This window comes from Haliotis rubra, unplaced genomic scaffold (genome assembly GCF_003918875.1).
Source record: "Haliotis rubra isolate DU_JTF1 unplaced genomic scaffold, ASM391887v1 Scf314, whole genome shotgun sequence".
Taxonomy (NCBI): Eukaryota; Metazoa; Mollusca; class Gastropoda; order Lepetellida; family Haliotidae; genus Haliotis; species Haliotis rubra.
The window spans coordinates 137,276-160,598 of NW_025766985.1; the positions used below are offsets into that span (position 1 = coordinate 137,276).

Here is a 23,323-nt window from a genome sequence, read left to right on the forward strand (position 1 = left end):
TAAAATGCCCGAGTACATCGTTTAAAGTCGCGTTTCAGACATTTTCAGGTTGTAATGAAACCGTGGCAGGTATACTGACGGACAATACTAGAATACACTTGAAACATTTCATTTCACCCAAAACTGTAAGCCCGATACCTTGGGTTATAGCACATACATCATATCAATAACTATCTCAAACGTGTAAGGCCGACAGTACTCCGGGATTTCGTCCCTCATTAACTGGCACACAGCGATAAGACTTGAATGCTGCTCCAAGGGGCATTAAACGTAACTAGCTCACTCACCCTTATTACAACGGCGTGACTTCACGCTATCCGGTATTGCATAATTACGTTCATAAACCACGTCATTTATTTTGGTGTTCAACATGAATGGAATCCCAGTGTCGAGTTACGCTCCTTAGGTGTCAGGATTCGCTCTGGCCTGTCAACCCTATCGCTGTTCCTTCTGCGTACTGGGTCACGCAATTCAAATGAAAATGGGAATGCACGATGCTTGTTAATCACGCCAGTACCCGGATCTTCAAGGTGCTGTATACAGAGAAATGAATGTGACTTCCCATCACCGTACCTGTTCTCGCAGGTAGACTTCAGGGATTTCCATCAGTCTGACGATTCGCTCGATTCTGTTCAATTCACTCACTAACTTGATGTTTGGGCATTATGTAAATCGTGTTTATTAAGCTCGAGTAAAAAGGTGCCACATATTTTCGAAACATATTTTCAATCATGAAGTTTATATAAGATATATCTATTACGACATTCCCAGTGACACACACACACACACACACACACACACATATATATATAATCAGACATATCATGTTTTTGGGTTGGTCAGCACCATGATGATGTTCCTGGGGATCTTGGAAATGGTAAAAATCTGCACTACTTAGGTTTTTTGCCTCGCCATGTTGTATGTGACCTTTTGTTCAGATGGACATTAAACCCAATTCACTCACTGACTCGCACTTTCCACGTTAAACGGATATCTCATGCTTAAACTGATAAAATCGCACACCTATAGACATGAACCTACCACAAACCTCCAGCTATGTGCTATATTTAAACGCTTACCTCAGAGCATGGTTACCAATTGCTTCCAAGTCAGATATATTTCCTAGAAGCTCTTGTCTTGATAGCTGAGGAGGCTGAATAGGTGGGTGGTAATGCGTATGGTACAACCATCGCTTCGCTTTGTTGTAACGTTGTACATATATTCCTCTGTCTCGGAAGAAAATTGTCATATGCAACCTAGGTTTGATAAACAGTCACTTCAATGTGCATGTGACTTCAAATCATTCGTGATAATTCAGCTCCTGTCTACAACACACCCATGAACATGCCTGGCATATACGGTTCCAGCCTTTTCACATTTTCTTCATTAGAGGTGTCTCTTGGAATACTTTCCATCTTAGGTGCGTGATTGTTGATGTTTTTAGAGCGACAATTAACGCTTACGTTTCAGTCGAAAAATGTTTAACGAACTGCGGTCAATGTCTCTTTGGAAAACGGTATTGATTAATGAATATGTCAAACTATGTATCTATTGTTTTTGTACTTAATGTATCACTATTTCGTTACATCGCATCTGGTAACATATATTCATATACCCCGAGGACATACTGCAGCTGCGAAAATATACTGTGCAGTTTTATGTAATGCTCATTACTACATATGTATTGACCGAGAGGAAGAACACCTTGTATGGATGCTTATGTGTGACCTCCTGAGTGGAGTCGTATTAGGTAAGGCATACAGATATCGAATGTGGTGTCCACTTTTTCAACACATTTATTCCGGAAATGAACTTACAAGCTGGACAAGAGTCCAATATAAAGAAAACATGTCAATCAGCACTCTAGTTGCGTTATTGCACTCTGACTGACCATGATCACCAATGACTGAGTTTGTGAGTGTGCACGGTAAACGCAATGACAAAAGTAAGCCAGTTTTGAGTGACGTTACGTCAAATCGTTCTTGGTCCAAATCTTGGCGATAACTGCTGCTGACCACAACCATCATTTGTGAGTGAATTAGATGTTTATGGTTTGATCAGTATACAAGTTATATCACAGCGTGAATCGTATTTGAGAGCGAACTTCGTCGATGTGCATTCGCTCGCTCACCCATGACACAGTGAGGTTACATGTACGGACGTAACATGCACAGGAAGACTTATTGAGAGTTGTGTCATGTGAATCAGCTAATGGTGTACTCGTACAGTCCATCAAATTTGTTCCCTTCTTGATCCGGTGTCCCAAACACACCCACAAACCCTTTTCCAGGTGCCTCAAAAGAGATATCAAACAAATCCCCAGACTTCTTTTCATGGACATCATTATTTACCATAATTCGTTTCAGATTCTTCGACCGCAGTCTCAGACGAACAGTTTGATTGGCTGCTAAAGACCCATGCATTGGTTCGAGAAGTACACATCCATATGTCTTCGCATGTGTGTAGACCTTTGGAAATGACTTCGTGTTTGCAGCATCGGATTTACTCTCAACAAGAAAGTCCGCAACAAGATCGAGGGATTGGGACGCTTTCCTGCCCTCATGCTTAGCGAAAAGGGACAGTTTGTAAAACCCAGCCTTGGGTAACCTTACTTTGATAACCAGCGTGTTGCCGCTGAAATACTCCAAAACATGATTGTCCAACTTGGACTCGGTGGCGAGTTGTTGGTACAGTTTCACGGACGTCGTTATAAACTTGCTTGTCTTCAGTTGCAGTTGCAGCTCACCATTCCTGGTAGTGAACAAGCTCTTGGAGAAGATATCATCCAGGAATCCGTACTCGTCTGCTTCTGGCCGAGCACCCCACAGTGTATCCTGAATGGGATATAACGCAGGTTCTGGAGGAGGGTTATTACATGTAATCATCCACTCACCAAGGTGATCATACTCCCTCTGATCAGCACCAGAGTTGCAATGCAAAATCAGTTTGTAAACTCCCTCCTTAGGTAAACTCCCAATGACTTCTATAAACCCGCGACCCAAGTATGGACAAATGTATTGACGGAGGTCCTTTTTGTTTGCGTCCTCCAGTCGAAATATTGCTTTTGGTTTTCTTCTTGTGTTTAACCTTAATTTGAATGTTCCATTTTTACTAACTATGACGTCATTGGACCTCACGTTGGACGCGAAGCCATACTTGTCGACGTCAACATCTCGCTTGACTCCCCATAACCCAGTGTGAAGAGGGCGAGGAAGCACCTTGTCGTGAACTGATCTGCAGTTGATCTTGTACGTGATTATTTGGGAATGAGCAACTTCATTGGAATCAACTGCTCTTCCGTAGAGTCTCAGGTCGTATTTTCCTGTCTTTGGAGGTGTCACGTCAATTGTAAATCTCTTCTGTCCTGTCTTCCTCAACACAACGTATGGCTCGTAGTCTGTTGGCGATTTGTCTGTCATATGACATGAGATATTTTGCAGATCCTTATGCCTTGTTTTAAACGTTATAGAACATTCTTTCTCCACCTCAATGGTGAGTTGTTTGTGCGAAGTTGGCACAAGGCCCCATATTATTCCAGTTGTGTCGACTCCAGCGCTTTTGTTAAACTCCTCCAGAGAGAGGGGTCTTTTTAGTAACTGCAACGTCTTGCTGTTGTCCATATCATGATCCATGTAAGGGAAATGTTTAACAGCAAAGTCTTTTGGATCTGTGAGAAAGTATATATCTTCATAACGCTTCTGGAATCTGTTGTGTTCATTAACGCTGCCAGCCCCCCAGGTCACGTCCACGGGGAGCCACTGTCCGCTAACATACACAATGTTCCAGGCATGCGCTGTTTCAGATTCCGGCGTGAAGCCGATCTCGGGGTTGTAGTTGCGTCCCTTGCTGAATCCTATCACCATTTTACAGGGGATTCCTACTTCACTGAAAATACAGAAAAATAGGGTTATTTTTGCAGAATTATTATAAGATACAACAAAGAGTTGAAAGAGATGCGAAATGACCAGGGTTAACTGCATGCTGAAAATGAAATTTCCGCGAGATAAGACATGAAATAAGACGTTCAAGCCCAGTGCGTGAAATCTAAAGTCGCAATGTAAGTGCAAAAATCGCGTTAAGCCCAATGTTACATCACCTCTACCAGAATCGAGTTACGTTGCTTAGGTATGTCCTGTTATCAGCAAGAGCCCGTTTTTTAGGCAGTTAACAAACATTTACAACCATAATCACTTGTGTTATAACCAGTCCCCATGCTGTGAATGAATATCTATATTTACCTGCAGAGAGACAGGAACAAGTTGGCATAACCTTCACAGACGCCCTGGCGTTTTTGTAACACACGTTCGGCGTCCTGGCGTCCGTATGTCTTCAAGCGTACACCAAAGGCATCGTAGCTGAAACAGTTTGAAGGTGAGGTGAACTGGGAATTTATCATGGCACGTATACAGCGACGTGCAAGTGTATGTGAGCGTGCATCTCTCTCTCTCTCTCTTTCTCTCTCTCTCTCTTTCTCTCTCTCTCTCTCTCGCTCTCTCTCTCTCTCTCTCTCTCTCTCTCTCTCTCTCGCTCCCTCTCTCTCGCTCTCTCTCTCTCTCTCTCTCGCTCTTTCTCTCTTCACTCTCTCTCTCTCGCTCTCTTTCGCTCTCTCTCTCACTCTCTCTCTCTCACTCTATCTCTCGCTCTCTCTCGCTCTCTCTCTCTCTCTCTCTCATTCTCTCTCTCTCTCTCTCTCTCTCTCTCTCTCTCCTGTCTCTCTCTCTCTCTCTCTCTCTCTCTCGCTCTCTCTCCTCTCTCTCTCTCTTACTCTCTCTCTCTCTCTCTCTCTCTCTCTCTCTCTCTCGCTCTCTCTCTCTCTCTCTCTCTCTCTCTCTACTCTCTCTCTCTCTCTCTCATTCTCTCTCTGTCTCTCTCTCTCTCTCTCTCTCTCTCTCTCTCTCTCTCTCTCTCTCTCTCTCTCTCTCTCTCTCTCTCTCTCTCTCTCTCTCTCTCCCTCTCTCTCTCTCTCTCTCTGTACACGCGTGTTTGGTAGTTTGTTGCATATTTTATTGGAATTGTATCAAGTAATTCTTTATAAGTATCCTATTACAGAATCCATACCGCCGTTATAAACGTTAATGAACTAATTTTCCGGGTTGTAGATAGTACTATACAATGTACATGGGTTGTATAGGTTGTCATGTTATAGTTAAACTCCTGCAAGTGTACCTGATATTCTCTGCGATCCACTTGTAGAAGGCTCGAACCTTCTCTATGTCATTCTTGGCCGGCTGTACTAGATACTGGGCGAGCTTCGTCACTGACACGCATGCGGTAACCGGTGCCTGTGGATACAATTATCATAAAAGTATCCGTCATGCTGAACTCAAATTCACTGTTGATGTTTGATAGTTTGAAAACACGTCATGTGGCAAAACATGCAGTGTGCTGATAATATATGTTTGGCATTTCGTCAGTTCAGCTTGTGTCTATTTTCATACCAATATGTTATTTTGATGTATTTGAATGTATCATTGTCCCATGGGGCGAATATAACTTAAAGTTCTACCTTTCATTGGCACCTTGCAAACGATTTTTGCTTGTTTGTACAACCTGTGACAGGAATAAACAATCCTCTTTCTCTCTCTCAGTGACTTAAATCGACAGGATGAACTTGCGCTACGAATGTGTAGCATAGGAGCGTGTCAGTCTCTGATTCTTAGGGAAAGTAGCCACCTTAGAGTATTCCTTGTCTCAGTCCAGTGACTGTGAAACACCGTTGGTTTGAATGTGTTGATTTTGTGCTCATTCGCTATTTTTTTACAGTTCAAACTATTTTCTGAACTTTTCAATACCGTTTCTAATCAGTTGTAGCATGTTTGAAGAAATTAAGGTGTGTGATAAGATGTAGATTAAATGTTTTGAATGTCATTTTTCTCTGGTCATAATCGAGTGAATTTTTAATGATCTTGCCATCACTTTTAATCATGTGGGGGTGTTTTAGGACGCGAATAGCTCATTGTTGATGATGCTAAAGGCAACATAAAATATTACTAACTCATTCACGTTGTGTATCATATTATTTAATAGCATAATGCATTTCTTGTCTGTATTTGTTTAAATAAAATATACGTATTTGTGTCAGAATGGAACTTACAAAGTAATTCACTAAAGCCTGTAGACAGGTTTTGCTATGTGTTATTTACCCTAAAAGAAGGTGGGGCGGTGGGGTAGCCTAGATATACTGGTTTAAACTTTCGCTTCGTCACGCCGAAGACCCGGGTTCGATTCTCCACATGGGTACAATGTGTGAAGCCCTTTTCTGGTGTCCCCGCCGTGATATTGCTGGAATGTTGCTAAAAGCGGCGTAAAACCATACTCTCCCACTCACTCACTCACTCACTCACTAAAATAAGCTATTCTGTAGTATCCTATTAATATTCGAGCTATACAGTCAGGATACAATACATCACCGAGCCTCTTCGGACAAGTAAGGTGTGTTGAAAGATCTTCACGTGGGGCCGGCTTAGCAACTCAATAGCACAATAGCACATACTGCAATATCGTCAAGCGTATTTACTATAATAAGATTCAGCAATAGCAAATACAAATCTGGTTTCCTGTATTTACGGTTTTGTAAAACCGTAACTGTTGTTTATCCTATTGTACAGTAAGTTACCCAGAAACGATCAGGAATTACTCAGGACAGAATCCGAACGATTGGGTAACTCCATGTTGACGTGAACCCGTCCCGCACTACCGCCACAGGTGAATTGATCCATTGCAAGCCTGTAGCGCACGCATGTGTTCCCTGCCTCTAGTCAAGGTGACCTATCCCGGACATATTTGTAAACAAGCTCGTCATCACGAAGCGTGACGTGAGTCTGAATGTATCAAAGACGCTATGAATGACTCCACGTTGAACCAGGGTGACAATGAGCCATCAAATCAATTATCCTTTCAATGCTGCAAACCGAAAGTAGGGAACTATCTCTATTGCGCATATGTAAATAACAATATGTAGATATATTGATAAGAGCGATATCAGGAAAAGCCAGCGCCCACGACAACTCACGATCTCGAAAGTTGGCCAGTTTTATACATCTAATGAGTCAAATGTTTTTCAACTGTGACCATTGACACATAACCATCGACCCCGATGACCTTTACTCAGTGTACAAGGTACAGAAAGTACACAGGCAGTGTATAGCGAGAGGTCGCACGCACAGCTCAGGTATATTTAGAACACGGTGATACTGCTTACTCAAAAACTATACAAAAAGATTGGGCAATTGGGCAATAAATAATTTGACTATCCATAGGACTTGGTTTTCCTTCATCTTTACAACTTCTAAAATGCCTCTCAAAGAAACAATTAGGCAGTTATGCATCTATCACAATTGAACGCACGGATGTTTTGTCAAATACAACACATTGGTCAAGTGTTCATAGTATACCCTGTGACGGTTTGATATGGTAATAACATTGTAGACTCGTACCTTCAGGGCATGGGTGTCTATCGCTTCAAATGTGGCCAGTAGAAGCTTCTTTCTTGATTTTGAAGGTGGTCGCACTGGCGGAGGTGATTTAACTGAAGATGAACCCTCCGTGTATCGTCCAGTTTTCGAATGTTTCACCCCCATGTTGTTACGTAGCTGGACAAATCTAGATCTACCTGTACGGTACGAGATCCCAATACAGGTAGTCAACTCGACACAGTGTTAATATCACTTTATGTGCTGTGGTCTATTTATAGCACAGGCGACATGTGTGTTTCTACGACGAAACTAAATCGTTTCAACGTCAGCTGTATTTAAAAAAAAAGTACCGTACTCGTGATCACCGGGTGTTTGAAAAGGCTTACATCACCCAGTTTGTCAGTGAGATAATGGAACGCAGTTGGAGGACATTTCCAAATCTGACGCATTATTTCTAATTTGTTTGTAAGGTGAAACATTTACTTGCCTGTGCACTATGACGTGTGCCACCGATGAGGAAGGTTACGATCGCCTTATAGCGAATACCTGGTAATACTGATTCATTAACACTCGCTTGTAATATAGTCAAAGCAGTGTAATGGACTTGCTTTTAGCAGTAATTTTTTTTTCATGGTTATGGAAAATAATAATAATAATAATAATAATAATAATTGATTTATAGAGCGCCTATTTCCAAAGGATATTTCTCAATGGCGCTATAAAGAGAAAAGATTGTAGACAATGTCTATGAGTTTGAACAGATGAGTTTTGAGGGCAGTTTTGAAAGCGTCAGCAGATTCTATTTCTTTTAGGGCGAGTGGTAGAATGATCCCATGGCTGCCAACGATTTTGTCGTTTCTATTCATATATGTCATTCAGCTGTAGGTTTATACAGGCTATGGTGTATGGGTTCCCGGTATACGGTGCATTTTGTTGGTATTGAAACAGTATGGGAGATAAAGCAGGGACCAAGATGACACAGGACGTTAACAGCTGTTGTCATTGCCGTCATACAGCCTTATACGATTACCATACAAAGCGGCGTTAGACCAAACATACTCACTCACTCGGTCTTTGCCTATGTGGACCGCCTCCGTGGTGTAGTGGTTAGAGCGTCCGCCCCGAGAGCGGAAGGTCGCGTGTTCGATCCCCGACCGCGTCAAACCAAAAGACGTTAAAATATGGTACTTGTTGGTCCCTGCCTGGCGCTCGGCAGTAATGGGTACAACAAGGACTGGTCGGCTCGAAGTCAGTATAATGTGTCTGAGTGGATAGTCATGCTTCACTGCGGCATGGTATCTCAGTGGGCTAGCACTATAAAACCAGCTTCAGTCTGGGCTAGTACAAGCAGCCGCACATATACATACACACGCATGCACGTCGTCATATTAGCGAAATATTCTCAAGCACGACGTTAAACCCAATTTCACCTCACCTCACCTAAATCACCTCTTGTAATTAATGACTGATCATGGTGTTAGTGATGTATTCAAATGGTTACATCAACACACATTGTCACTGGTCAGATCTACCGAGACTCTCCACAGAGATACATCAACACACGGTGTCACTGATTAGTTCTAACCGAGACTCCCCACAGGGTTACATCAACACACGGTGTCACTGGTCAGATCTACCGAGACTCTCCACAGAGATACATCAACACACGGTGTCACTGATTAGTTCTAACCGAGACTCCCCACAGGGTTACATCAACACACGGTGTCACTGGTCAGATCTACCGAGACTCTCCACAGAGACATCAACACACGGTGTCACTGATTAGTTCTAACCGAGACTCCCCACAGGGTTACATCAACACACGGTGTCACTGGTCAGATCTACCGAGACTCTCCACAGAGATACATCAACACACGGTGTCACTGATTAGTTCTAACCGAGACTCCCCACAGGGTTACATCAACACACGGTGTCACTGGTCAGATCTACCGAGACTCTCCACAGAGATACATCAACACACGGTGTCACTGATTAGTTCTAACCGTGACTCCCTACAGGGTTACATCAACATACGTTGTCACTGGTCAGTTCTAACCGAGACTCCCTGCAGGGTTACATCAACACACGTTGTCACTGGTCAGTTGTAACCGAGACTCCCTGCAGGGTTACATCAACACACGTTGTCACTGGTCAGTTGTAACCGAGACTCCCTGCAGGGTTACATCAACACACGTTGTCACTGGTCAGTTGTAACCGAGACTCCCAACAGGGTTACATCAACACACGTTGTCACTGATCAGTTCACCCGAGCTGAGGTATATAAATATTTCATCCCGAACAGCACGTTTGACGAGAGAACTGAACTGCTGGCCGCCAATAAGTTAGAATTTATAAACTTGAACAGAACGTTGCCAGGTTGAAAACACACTCCAAATCACTGCAAGCCTAAGGTACAATACACCCAATGAGACCCATATAAATGCATCACCATCGAATAGCCGTTTATGTTCATTCTTAGTCAAACATCTGTGTTTACTCTCTTCAGTCCTACCAGAAGTTGAAGATGTTTTAGTTTTACCAGTCGGAAGCCAAATGATATCCCTCAGAAATCTGTTCTGAATTTATGACACTTCATTCGATTGGCCGACCTTTATTGATTCCTACCTGGATACCCCTCTTTGTATGCATTAGATCCCAAAATAACTTTTGATAGTAATTGCATGTAATACGTGCATTATGCGGACCTTCAGTTCAGGGTAATTTGAGGTAAGAAACTTGCTGGACGTGAGTTCGGTGATATTTGACAAACAAAATTACATGTCGCCCGCCACACAATACATTGTTGCGTAGTGTATTTGGAAATTAATAATCTTAAAGTATTAACCCCAAGTGATATTCGGTTTTGCAGGCGTAGCTGAAAATATATATGACTTGTATCAAATGTATATATGTATAAACGCTATTCTAAACATACACTTCGTACATATACACACACATACACCCATACAAACACACACACACCTCCTAAGAATATCCAATGTCTTGTCCCTTGGGATGCACCAGCTGTATGTTCATAGTGGGCAACCATGTCGTGTTTTAGGGTGGCGGCTGCGGAGGTTACATGGGCAAAGGTTGGGGAGGGGAAGTACTATCCATACACAGTTACATCGTATTTAGTTTCTGTGTAGCCCATAGCTGGTTCACGTTTTTACAGATTTTATCAATTTTTGACAAGACATTTCTGTAACATTTATTTACTCAATGTTCAATACATATTCAGGATGACTTCGTCGTTGTGTGTTAACCTCATAGGCTAGATAAAGTGGTAAATGTCACCATGTCGTCCTGGGATAAGGCAGTATTGTGTTACCTCACACAGTTTACGTAAAGATGACAAATATCATTTCCGTTGCATGGTACCTTTAAAACAAGAACGATGTAAAGGAAAACACTTCACAACATTCTGCACTTTCCGTTTTTCAAAACACTCTTTAGGTTTATATAGGTAAGTGAATATTAGGCCAAACAATTTGTTAAACAATTTGTTAACGTGCAAAGTTAGATATTCGCCAGGTCCCATGCGTCTGAAATTCCAGAAAAAATGTTCCTTTGTGAAAACGTATACATGCAGAAATGGGGCTTTGAAAGTATGCTCGAAAAACACTTTTTCAACACTCAACACAGCCAATATAACCTATATTGGTGTGTTTATTGCGTACTTGTTTCGGAGGGTAAGGAAAGGTAATGTTATCTATGACATGGCAACCAGCTGCAGCTTGAACACACTGTTACAAACAACACTACTTCCTGGTCAACCCGCGCTTGTGTACCCGTCAAGATTAGATATGTCGTTGTGTATGAACCCGTCAGCCATGCGTGGGAGCAGTCTACAAACACAGGGCGGTCTGCCCTGGTTACTCACGACAACATTGAGCATACAATGAGATAGCGGCGGTGCAAACAATGCCAATCTCGCCAGATCTCTGATGAAAGGCGTTGAAATTCATAGTCATATTGAAATCATTGCTTTGAAATTATGGATTCAAATAGACGCATATCAAAGTACACTGTACGATCACAGGTTATAAATAGACCAGACAAGGAGGCACTACTATTACAAGAAACAGACAACTACTCCTGACATGTTTCAATATCTAGTGAGTGAGTGAGTGAGTTTAGGTTTACGCCTCACTCAGCACTATTCCAGCTATATGGCGGTGGTCTGTAAAAAAATCGAGTCTGGACAAGATAATCCAGTGATCAACAGCATGAACATCGATCTACGCAATTGAGCAATATCTAGTGAACAATCAGCTGGAGCTTGAATTTCCAGCCAAATAACAGTTGTAAATGTGTCACCCCCAATGTATGGGAGATTTATGACACTCCGCTATTATACAGCTACCACCACCTAGAGGTAAAGATATCTCCACTAGTTATAACACAATCCCCACTGCACTGATAATGCAACATGTGACAGCTTAGGCAATACGACGGGCTCGGGGACAGATAAGCGCGTCAGTAATGTTGCTTAGCGATTATAAACATAAATAGAACAGCTGTTAGTGTGCAGGTGACGATCCATGAAGGTAGGCTTATATTGTCTTTAATTTAGGTTTTAAATACAAAAACTAGAAAACACCATTTTCATGTTTATTGAGACGTGATATTGGTGTCAGTGTCACATGACGGATCTGGTTAATGGATGACACGTTCAAATTCTAACACAAATAGTCACGAATATAAGGGGTGTTGTACTCCGTAAAATAGCCCAACTTTCATACATTGTCATTAGTTTAATGCGCGGAAAGGTGACATGTACTATATGAAAGTGACATTGTCACTTTGGAGCTAATTTTGTGTGTGAAACTGGATTTGTCTCAGTGATTGTAACCGTGAGGGTCAAGTTATTGTAATTGTAATTACCACCCGATCCCACCCGGTCCTGTAACTCGGCGATCAAGGGGTTGCTGAAGATGTTTTATATCTAGTATCAAACAAGTGTTTGTTGTACGGACATTACAGGGACCATGTCATTAGTAAACCTGTGATTTAATGCTATTTCGCCTGTCTTCCATAGGTTCGGGCAAACATTTCAAGGTGTTGCTATGTGGCTACATATTGCCATACTGATCAAAACACCAGAAGGTAATGTGAAACGAAATTCTCATAACTTGTTTGAGTGGCATTTTAGAAGTTGAGACGTACAATATGGAACAAGTTTTTATGGATAACAACTTCTTTATTTCGTGAGTGCGACGTTTCGATACAGATTCTTGTACCGTTGTCTTGCTTGACAACGGTACAAGAATCTGTATCGAAACGTCGCACTCACGAAATAAAGAAGTTGTTATCCATAAAAAACTTGTTCCATATTGAAATTCTCATGTTGGTTGGGTTTTTGTTTCATTCATGACACAGAGATGGGAAGCAGTAGCTCAATTTCTTATCACCGTGACGTCGTCGGAGACACTGTTGGGACAGTTCAGTCTATGTCTGGACATGACACAGACCCTCCTATCAAACCCCCCACGAAGAGACGTTCCGACGTCGTTCCCCCCTGTGTCTGAGTTGGAATATATCGACCTGCATGCCTCGGGGGTTTGTATATTTTTAACATGTGTAAATACAATATACAATATACAACAAAAGTGAATGAGCTAGTGAGTGCCTAATGCCGCTTTGCGTAAGACCCTCTGTAAAACATCGAATAGTGTTTGGTATCAAGAGTATTGTTTTACACGGTTGGAATCCGATGATCAACATGACTGAATTGTATGCTGAAGACCAGTTTCTTTTTCTTTTTTCTAACCCCAAAAAAAACAAACCAAAACCAACAAAAAACACAAAACAAACAAAACAAAACAAAAACAACATTCATTTTGTTCCTGTCAGTTGATGCAGTCCGCAGTGGATTATTACATCCCGTTCTCAAGAAAAACAAAGGATATACAATGTGGATGAAAAAACTATTATCATGTCTTGTGTAACTCATGACGTATGTAGGCCACTGGAGACCACCTGTAATCCTGATCTTTTTACGGGTTGCTCCGCCGTCAAACGCATTTCAAACGCATATATTTGGGTATATACCCTCGAGGTGGGAGTATAAAAAGGCACAAGTGCCCTGATTGTGAATGTTTACCCCATGATTCAGTTGACGTGCATAGTATATATATCATCATCATTATCATCATCTTTGTTATTGCAACTCCTACAGGCCCCCCAAGATGTGACATCCTCCGGTTCCTTACTAGCTCACTACCTTGTGAAGCCAGCCCTGAACGACGTAGGGAGAGTCCGAGCATTTTACATGTGGATCACAAGCAACATCAGGTAACAGATATATTTAGTGATGTGCGTTGAGAATGTTAAGTATAAACCCACGTGTATCAACCCGTCAGGTAATTGTGTACTTGTGGCACTGTTGAAGGAAGGAGCCTGTAAACGGCGATCTGGTGGTAGTCCAGGGCACGAACAGTTTCGGTGTGAGGTACCAGTCATTTGATTCACTCGTTCATGACATTATCGCTTTATTTTGGTGCACTCCCTTCACATACACTCCGCGCGCACGCACACACACATGGGGAGTTAGAAAAGAAAGGGGGAGAGTGAGTGAGTGAGTATGGTTTTACGCCGCTTTTAGCAATATTCCAGCAATATCACAGCGGGGGACACCAGAAATGGGCTTCACACATTGTACCCATTTGGGGAATCAAACCCGGGTCTTCGGCGAAAGGGGGAGAGATGGAGAGACTGAGAGTGTCTCGTTTGGTTAGTTTTGGTACATTTTACGAACAGGCTAACTCGGGCAAAAACCTGCCTGTTAACCCAGTTCACAAGCAATTTGACAAAATCTTAAAGTTCTAGGCAGTGTTACATATGATGTGTTCTTCAACTGTTTTGAACAAGAAAATATGCCAAATATTGTAATATGGTTTAGACATATGAAGACTGGAACAGCGGAATTTGGTCGAAAAGGTACAGTTGTATGCTTGTAAATATATCTCGGGGTAATGTCAGGCATGAAAAATGCAATGGTATATGGGCAATGTGGCAGAGTGTCTAAGTATATGTTAAGTCAGCAAAGGGCGGTAAAATACTGGTTGGAAATACTTATGGTGCCATCATGTGCATGATGCCCAAGAAAATGTTATGATATAGTGCTCCCATATGACAGTCATGGAAAATACAATTGGGCAAAAATACTAAAAGAGTGTTTAACAAATGTGGATATGGGTAATTTTAATTTGGTTCCAGCAAAATGTAGACATGCCTAAGACTTTTTAATGCCGCATTGATGGGCCATGAAAGACATGGAAAGACACGTGCTAGTAATTTTCGTCCACGTCCGGGTTTGCGGTTGATACGTCTTTCGACGGGCATTTTCTAAGTTTGTTGACAGCATAGTCGACAGTGAGCAAACATGTGATAATCACGTGACATGCTTTGATGTCGTCTGCTATAGGCAGATGGTATATCTGCAGTAAAGCAGTATAAAATTGTGTTTATATTTGGTTTCAGCTATGATGCTGCAGGCTTTCAAAGTGACAGTATCGGCCCTCAGGATGCTGGAACAGTTCTCAGACACAGAACAGGCGTCTGTGAAGGTTTCGCCACACTGTTCAAAGAGCTCTGTAGGTATGTTTTGCATATCCGTGAAGACCCGGGCCTGAACTGGTCTTGATCAACCCTAGCTTGTCGTAAGAAACATGGAACAGGGTTGGGTGGTTTAATTTGTTCTAACACTGAAAATCCACAGAAGGCAACCAGTTGCTCATGTCATCAATTTGTGATTTACGAGATTGAAACTTTCCTTATCGTCTTTTTTTACACTACTATACGAATGTGGAACAAAGTTCCCATAGAAATAAGAAATATAGATTCTTTAGTAGGGTTTAAATTGAAAATTCAAAATAAAATAAATGCAGCCCCACCTTTCTTTTGGTCTGGTACAAGAAAACTGAACATTATTCACACAAAACTAAGGTACAATACAAGTCCGCTTAATTACGATTTATTCAGAATTAATTTCAGATCAGATGCTTCTTGTACTTGTGGTTGTTCTTGTGAAAATTCATGGCATTATCTTTTAGAATGTTCTTTGTACACAACGCAGCGTAAAGATTTGTTTGCAAATGTAAATACTGTCGTTAAACATCGCATACCCATTAATCTAGATTTATTGTTATTTGGTCATGTTACACTATCACTATATGAAAATGAATTATTATTTGAACATGTTCATAGATATATTAAGCTCACTGACAGAATTTTGGAGGTTTAATCTTGTAGATACTATACACATCCTCTTTAAATACCTTGTACATTCCTTCCACAAATCCCTGTTGTCAATGTTTTTTATATTGTAAATATGACATATGTAACTTCTGGGAAAGGGCGTTCCGAAGTTGGATAACTTGTGCCCAATCCATTTCATTTTCGAAAAACATATGTTTAAAGTATTTGTGACATCATGAGCAATGGCGACGTCATAACATATTGCTGTCCACAACGCAACATTGTGACGTAAACAAATTCAGTTGACCTATCAGCTAAAAGTTAAAATGCACATGATGTTTCGTTGAGAAGGACTCAGGGGAAATCTGTAGCTATTTACCGATCAAATAGTAGTAGTACTCGATCATTCTGGTTATACAATGTGTCTCCAGCTGAACGCCTTTTCATTTCTTTGTTTCCAGGGAGGTGCACATTCCTTGTAAAAAGATATCAGGTTTTGCTAAATGCTTTGGACATCACCCAGGACATATATATACAGCTGACGAAGAAAGCAATCATACCTGGAACATTGTCTTCGTGAGCGGCGACTGGTGGCCGATTGAGGTCACATGGGGAGCTGGACCAATCGACAAGAACTATCAATTCGTACGCCAGCACGAGGAACTACATTTTTTGATGGATCCAAATCTGTTTGTAATAAAACATTATCCGTTCATGAAAAACAGTCTCTCCAACAGTGCTCTGTATCAGTTACTAAGGAAACCAATAAACCTGGAGGAATTTTCAAAAGCTGCAGTTCTCCACAATAGAGGCATTGAATGGGGATTTGAGTCAACAACGCACATACACCAAGTTGTGGATGTGGATGTGTCATGTGAAATAACAGCACGATGTACTAGAACTAAACTTGAACGTATGATGTGTTACCTCGATGAAGAAAACACAGGAAAGGATTTCTTCAACTATGTGTTGATCAGAAAGAAAGATAACGGGGATTTCACAATCAAGGTCACACCTCCAAGACCGGGCACCTACACATTAAAAATATTTGGACAAACAGATTCTAACGATGACTCGTATCACCCACTGACATCGTTTTTTCTTTGCTGTAAATCGTCCGATAGATCAGTCAGGCCCTATCCAAAGCATGAAGGCCTTTGGGGAATACTGTCCAATGTAAGCGCATATGGGTTTCAGTCAGATATGAACAAAACCGATGTAGTGACAACAAAGAATGGAGCTGTCGAGTTGACATTCCAAGCCAGACCTGAAGCTGACTTGACAGTTCGTCTGAAAGGTGCAGACGACACTGGAAATCTGGACAGGTTCATTATGGCGCACAGGGAATATGGCCAGGTTGTTATAAAATGTCGACTTCCCAAGGCCGGATATTATTCTATTCTTCTGTTTGCCAGAAACCTGACGACATTGGCTCCTAAGCAGAAACACATCGGGAGTATTCTGATACAGTGTATGGAAGCCCATTCTGACGTCAGACCTTATCCCGTTAACCCTCACCCATGGGGATTGATGGCCATGGCGCTAGAGTATGGTTTTACCAAAGATGCCCTGCTTAACAGCATATTCTTTACAATGGACGGTGAAGTTGAAATCAACCTTGAAACCAACCGGAAGATTAATGTGTCACTGGAAGTACTTCCGTCTGAAAAGACAACACATAACACACAAGCATCTGTTTCCGAAACGGATTCGTCTGTGAATATCCGTGCACAGTTTTCGAGCCAAGGTTACTATGGGATAAAATTATTTGCAAACACTTCACACCAAGAGGAACATGAACAAGTTTACCTTGGCGCCATTCTTGTCAACAGCTTGAAGACAAATAAGCCTTTCCTGTGAAAACGTTTCATACAGTAATTGGAGGAAGAAGGACTGAGCAGAATTGACTCAATCGATATCTTGTACACTGTTCCATCCTTAGTGGTCAACAGAAGCATATTTTAGTTCAAGTAATCACATCACACCGATGTCCATATCAGTTAGAATCGACTTAAGCTGACCATGTACCAGGTGCATAGACATTACGAAACTAATGTCACATAATCAGACCTGTCCCGTTATGTCGCTATGGGTATGTTATAAGAAACTGAGTAGTACGTTAGTGCAATTATACCTGGTGTCATCTGCGACATTCTGTGAGCAACATAGTGAGCTAAATCCCTACCGAATGGATGATATGTTGAATCAGACATAAAATTGATAAACGACAATAGTTCAGGTGGTGGGTGCCGCTATAACAAGCAGGTCTTGCGATACCCTTAATCCTGCATCAACATCGAAACATTGTAGTCACGTGTTGGCACTATCTAGTTTGGCAATGGCGTTCGAAGAGGGTAGTTGGATGTGGCACTTCGTTCGACACTTTGAGTCCTTACAATGTCTCAACCTTCGATCCAGCCTCACACTGAAGCTAATGTGGTACATGCGCTGTCTCATAAGTCATTTTTTCCTTTGTTCGAAATGTGCCTAGGTTCATCCAGCAGTAAACGGGTATCTGGTACCCATCCAGTTTCGAACAAGCAGCTTTGATTGTATACTCACAACGGACATGAAAATAAAATCGAGCGTCCGTAGATCTAACACTTTTGGTGTAGGGCATTAAACATGCCTGTGTGTGGTGTACAGATATAACGCAATATATCTGGTGTTATTATTATTTTCCTTAGGTAGAATCATGTCCACTGTTATTCTCATAGCAATCCAAGTCCCTTAAATCGTGACAGCCTATTTGTGGCCTGTCCTTTCTATGCCGGGTGAATGAAGCACGGGCCGACATGAGGATAACTCGAATCTTTTACAGGTGCATCACAAGCAACATCAGGAAATAACATACTTCTGCGTGGTAACTTCATATTTCAGCGCATTCAGAATTCTGCCGCAAGGATAGTTACATAATCAAAGAAATCTGTGCACTTCACGCCCATACTGATGAAACTGCGCTGGCTACCTGTTGATGCACGTGTTCAGTATAAAGTGCTTGCACTGGCCTATCAGTGTTATCACCAGTCAGCACCTTCCTACCTGTCAGAACTCACACAAGTCTACCACCCATTTAGAGTCCTCCGACCCAACAATATCTCTTCTCTCTTCCAACCCCACGTCTGGGACGATTTGGTCAGAGATTATTTACTTACAATGCCACCACTCTCTGGAATAAACTCCAAGATCATCTTAAAGGACTCCCTACTCTCCAAATGTTCAAAGACAGTCTCAAAACATTTCTCTTCACTCAGTTCTATAGACTCTAATCATTTCCAGTCGCGATCTCTTAACCTGGTGATGTCAGAATCTCTTATGTAGCGCTATGAGCATACACGTTGTGTCAGGATTTGGCGCATTATAAATGTATCCCGGTGTCAGGGGTTTTCGACGATGTAAGACAAAAACGTAATTTTTATCTGTAATAACATTTAAACTTTTTATTTTACTAACCTCGAGTGATAAAGGATATATTCATCTGTTTCACACAAAAATATCAAGTGTTTCCTACAAAAATAGCGTTGATGACATCGTATCGGCGAAACAGTGGCCGCTCGTAACATCCGGGTATTTTGTATGGGTTTTCGACGATGAGCCATACTTTTTGCTCCGCACTGCGAGGGAGTGTTGTGATCACGAGGCTTCCTATTTATATATTGCCTGTCACCAGCAGACGACTGATCTTACTGAATTTGCGCTTGCTATTTTTTGTTATAAAGGCAACTGATTTTGCATCTGAAGTGGTATTATCGATCTCGGGTTAATACTATTGATGTTTGCTTGCTTTTTATATAACTTTACTTCCCGATTTCCATTGTCAATAACACTTCTCACGACAGCGACTGGGCACCCGCCCTACCAGTAAAACTGTTTGTGCACTCCGATCGCACACGTACTCACCCGATATAACGCGAGCAATGCAATCGTCGAAATCACCAGAACGTCGAATTCAGCTCGTGTTGGGATACTTATTATGATTATCATTATTATTATTATTATGTCAGGAAATTAGGTCATCCACAGTGAATGACGTAGTTTACTCTTAAGTTGTAGCTTACTGTTAAGTATGCTTAAATGTGCAACGAGCTATGAATGTTGTAGCATGTGTGGACGTCTATCAGTGGACGTCTATTGGGCGGACGTCTGTGTGTGGACGTCTATGTGTGGACGTCTATGGGTGGACGTCTATTGGGTGGACGTCTATGGGTGGACGTCTATTGGGCTGACGTCTATGTGTAGACGTCTATAGGGCGGACGTCTATGTGCTGACGTCGTAACTTCCATTCTATTATCAGAGAATAATCCATCATTCGGTTTGCTTCGCAGATTAAACCATAAATATATTTGTAGTTTAACTCCGCAGTAAGCAGTACACTTTTGACATGTAAGTAATCACAATCTAGATCAAACAGACCAGTGATTGGCAACAGTCGGTCTGGCACAATGACACATGTTAAGTAGCTCATCTACTGGTTCATCTGTATTAAAGTCAAAGATCGCTGTACGGACTCCCGTGGTTTTGTCGCTTTTACTCCAGGTTGGGGGAAAAGCTATGGCTTTTTTATGCAATTGTTAACATTGTTTATTTCTCTTGAACCATTACTCATCTTTGCATTGCTTGAGCTTGCAGTAACTTGTGGTTGGGGAATTGTGTGTAAAAAATAATTTGGTTCAGAAATGACTGTAGAAATGAATATGGTTAACTCTGTTATCAAGCACTTGCTTAGAACCTACGCCGAAACGTCGCTCTCATAGCAATAAAGAAGTTGTTCATCCATATTTTGTTATTCTTCCTTAAAAACAGTTTGTTAAATACTAATGTTGATCCCGTTGTGTACACATCGTAACAGTTTTGTATGGTATAATTTGTTAAATCCAGTTCCAAGGCATTCGCCATTTACAATGTTATCCTGGTTCCGTAAGCTCCTCAAAAGGTCTCATACATGTGTCACAACAGGCTCATGTATTCCGCTAACTGTTCACAACGACAATGTTCTGTTCGTGTTGATATGTTATTTATATCACACAAAAACCGTAATATGCAAACAGTTTTGCCATACTGTAGGTAAACAAGGCATGTGTTGGTTACAGGCCTACCGTCATTGATACTGGGCCCTGACACTACACGTGACGGGCAACGTGTATGTTTTGTAGTCACACAGGTCAAGACCTGCGTCAAATGCCTTTACATGCATGTAGTCGTTAGGCTAGAAAACATGGCGCCATATCGAGAGCGTGAATAAAGGTTCCTTGAGAGATTTTGTTAAAGCAATATTCCCCGTGTGCTGATTCAGGTTCCCACTTAGATGAGTGGAGAGCGGTCATTAGAAATGATAATTTATTCAACATTATTAAGAAACAGTCATAGAGCTTATAGACCTCTAATTTTTATACCGTCAAATCAGTTGATTAGCCTGTTTCCCGAGTGACCGAGTCAAGTAATACTCTGCAGCGTCAGCTTTGGTGTCCAGGTTTACTTAGGTAAGTCCACATTGCGTCTGAAAAGACCCATACGGATCTTACCCTAAATTTGTTACATCGACAAACCGTAATCAAAGTACTAGTAAAGTTTTAAAACGTTTCAGAACAGATATGTGGAGATCATTATCACATTTGGCTAAATTGATGCAATAAATGCGATTTATCAGCAAAATAACAAACCAACCTTATTTATACATGCGCATTAATCAAGTACCACATACATTTTATGTAAGTACGAAAACACCACAAGTTGTTGCATATGCACTGAAAACGAAGTTCCGGGTATTTATATGTTATTTTACTCTGACTAGAACACAACTAAAACTGAAATTTAACTTAGGGAACAAAAAAACTTTAACAATGGCGGAAAGTATGGTCACCATAATTACACCAAGGAAGTTCTCCAATAATAAATGTTGTGTATGAACCACCAGTGGCGATCACATCGGCACCTGGTGTAGACTACTGGCAATCAAGCGTCGAATTCTCAGCGTCGGAATCCCTGCCATTCATCAGGCAGTGTCTGCGTCAATCCCTGCACATCAGCAGCGCTCTATCTTGAACATGGCGTCTGAGAGAGTGCCTAAGATTTGATGGGGTTCAGTGTTGTTTTGCAAATGTGCAATAACTGGCCGAGAACGGTGAGTTTTAGCGTTGTCATCCATGAATAACAGACGACTGGCAAATGGATGGTTATCACAATGTGGCAGACGACGGTATCCAGTACTTCATTCTGATAACGTGGACCAGGTACTGTAATGCTTGTCTTAAGAGGCAACTAACAGAATCGGGTAGTCAGACTTGCTCACTTGGTTGACATATGTCATCGGTTCCCAATTGCGCAGATTGACGCACATGATGTTGATCAGCAGATCGTCTGGACCAAACTCCATTATTTACAGACCGCCGCCATTTTGCTGGAATATTGCTAAGTGCGGCGTAAAACTAAACTCACCCACTCCCTAGTAAAGAACTTCAAGTAATTGTTCAGGTTTATTCGGGTTTCGAACGCAGACCCTTAAAGTGAGGCACCTAATCGCACAGTGTCTGCGATCAGAGGCACCCGCTCACCCATCGAACCTTCACCACAAAAAATGAAAAAATGTCAGTCTTACATGTGATAGGCGTGATCACCTACTTTGTGTCCCCCCCTGACAAGTGGAAATTGACACGGCACCAATTGATGGGACCTAAGAGTACTGAGGTTTCATCCCCAATATAACATATGCTACATTTGACCACTTCTGTAAGCGCCAGCGGTTGAAGGGATGGTGTAAATCCAGCTAGGGTCCATGCAGGTAGCAATGGCACTGTAAGTCCCCATGGTCCCTAGTGTGGTGATCTACCTTCAGTTGCTGGAGATTTATAGCCCGTTTTTATATTGTTTTATCTTACATAATAGTATGCGTTTTTAGCTAGTTTTATATCTCTTTCTGTGAAGTAGTTTTACTGATCATCGTAAACAGTTTTATTAATTCTAATATTATTGATCTTTACTGATAATTAATAATTGTTCTCGTCACGATATAACAATAATAATAAAAATAATAATAATAATAGAGCCTATTTATAGTGCGCACAAATCCACGCTCGTAAGCATGCTCATGGCGCTACAATTAAAACAATATGTACAGTAAGAGTGAGCGATTTATGAGTCATAGAACTGAATGAAAAGGTGCGTTTTGAGATGGCTTTTAAAAGAGTCCAGAGTTGGTGCGAGCTTCAGGTCAAGGGGTAAAGAGTTCCACAAGACCGCAGCAGTGTGTGAGAAGGATCTGTGAACGAAGGTCTTAAGCTTGTAGGGAGGTACTGTCAGGAGATTCTGCTGTTGTGACCGCAGTTCACGGGCTGGAACATACGGAGTTATGAGTTCAGATATGTAAGGAGGAGACTGACCATGAAGTGATTTATAAGTGAGGCAAAGTATCTTGAACTGTATTCTGTCCCTCACTGGTAACCAGTGCAGTTGTTTAAGCACCGGCGTGATGTGAGTCTGTTTAGAAGAACGGTTTATTATCCGTGCGGCAGTATTTTGGACCTTCTGTAGCTTGTCCAGTAGAAGATCGCTGAGGCCAGAGTGGAGACTGTTGCAGTAGTCCAGTCTACTGAGAATAAGGGATCGGACAAGTGAGTGGGCAAACTCGGTGGTGATGAGAGGACGGATATTGCCAATGGACCTATGTTGGAGATAGCACGTCTTACATAGGTTGCTGACTTGGGCTTCC

The 23,323-nt window shown here is 41.7% G+C and overlaps 2 protein-coding genes across 3 annotated transcripts; one reads left to right on the plus strand and one right to left on the minus strand.

The window, feature by feature from the left end:
- Nucleotides 1–1,780: 1,780 nt before the first annotated feature.
- Nucleotides 1,781–7,748, minus strand: LOC124283363 (kyphoscoliosis peptidase-like). The gene is made up of 4 exons (XM_046719398.1): nucleotides 7,437–7,748; nucleotides 5,167–5,282; nucleotides 4,239–4,355; nucleotides 1,781–3,885 (listed from the first exon to the last, which is right to left on the minus strand). The coding sequence occupies exons 1-4, from the start codon at nucleotides 7,578–7,580 to the stop codon at nucleotides 2,205–2,207; spliced, it is 2,058 nt and encodes a 685-aa protein (XP_046575354.1). The 5' UTR covers nucleotides 7,581–7,748; the 3' UTR covers nucleotides 1,781–2,204.
- A 4,081-nt stretch (nucleotides 7,749–11,829) lies between these two features.
- LOC124283368 (kyphoscoliosis peptidase-like) lies at nucleotides 11,830–18,276 on the plus strand. 2 transcript variants are annotated; one of them, XM_046719404.1, is made up of 6 exons: nucleotides 11,929–11,965; nucleotides 12,457–12,524; nucleotides 12,798–12,977; nucleotides 13,597–13,712; nucleotides 14,901–15,017; nucleotides 16,079–18,276. In XM_046719404.1, the coding sequence occupies exons 3-6, from the start codon at nucleotides 12,879–12,881 to the stop codon at nucleotides 17,475–17,477; spliced, it is 1,731 nt and encodes a 576-aa protein (XP_046575360.1). In that variant the 5' UTR covers nucleotides 11,929–11,965; nucleotides 12,457–12,524; nucleotides 12,798–12,878; the 3' UTR covers nucleotides 17,478–18,276. The 2 variants fall into 2 exon arrangements, with proteins under 2 accessions (XP_046575359.1, XP_046575360.1); XM_046719403.1 differs by lacking the exon at nucleotides 12,457–12,524 and having other exon boundaries at nucleotides 11,830–11,965.
- Nucleotides 18,277–23,323: the final 5,047 nt, after the last annotated feature.

Coding starts and splice junctions, on each gene's coding strand:
- LOC124283363 (XM_046719398.1), bottom strand. CDS start 7,580: ATGGGGGTGAAACATTCGAAAACTGGACGATACACGGAGGGTTCATCT. Junction 4,356..5,166: donor TGGATCGCAGAGAATATCAG/GTACACTTGCAG, acceptor AAACTGTTTCAG/CTACGATGCCTTTGGTGTAC. Junction 3,886..4,238: donor TTGTTCCTGTCTCTCTGCAG/GTAAATATAGAT, acceptor CTGTATTTTCAG/TGAAGTAGGAATCCCCTGTA.
- LOC124283368 (XM_046719403.1), top strand. Junction 13,713..14,900: donor TGGATCACAAGCAACATCAG/GTAACAGATATA, acceptor ATTTGGTTTCAG/CTATGATGCTGCAGGCTTTC. Junction 15,018..16,078: donor CTGTTCAAAGAGCTCTGTAG/GTATGTTTTGCA, acceptor CTTTGTTTCCAG/GGAGGTGCACATTCCTTGTA.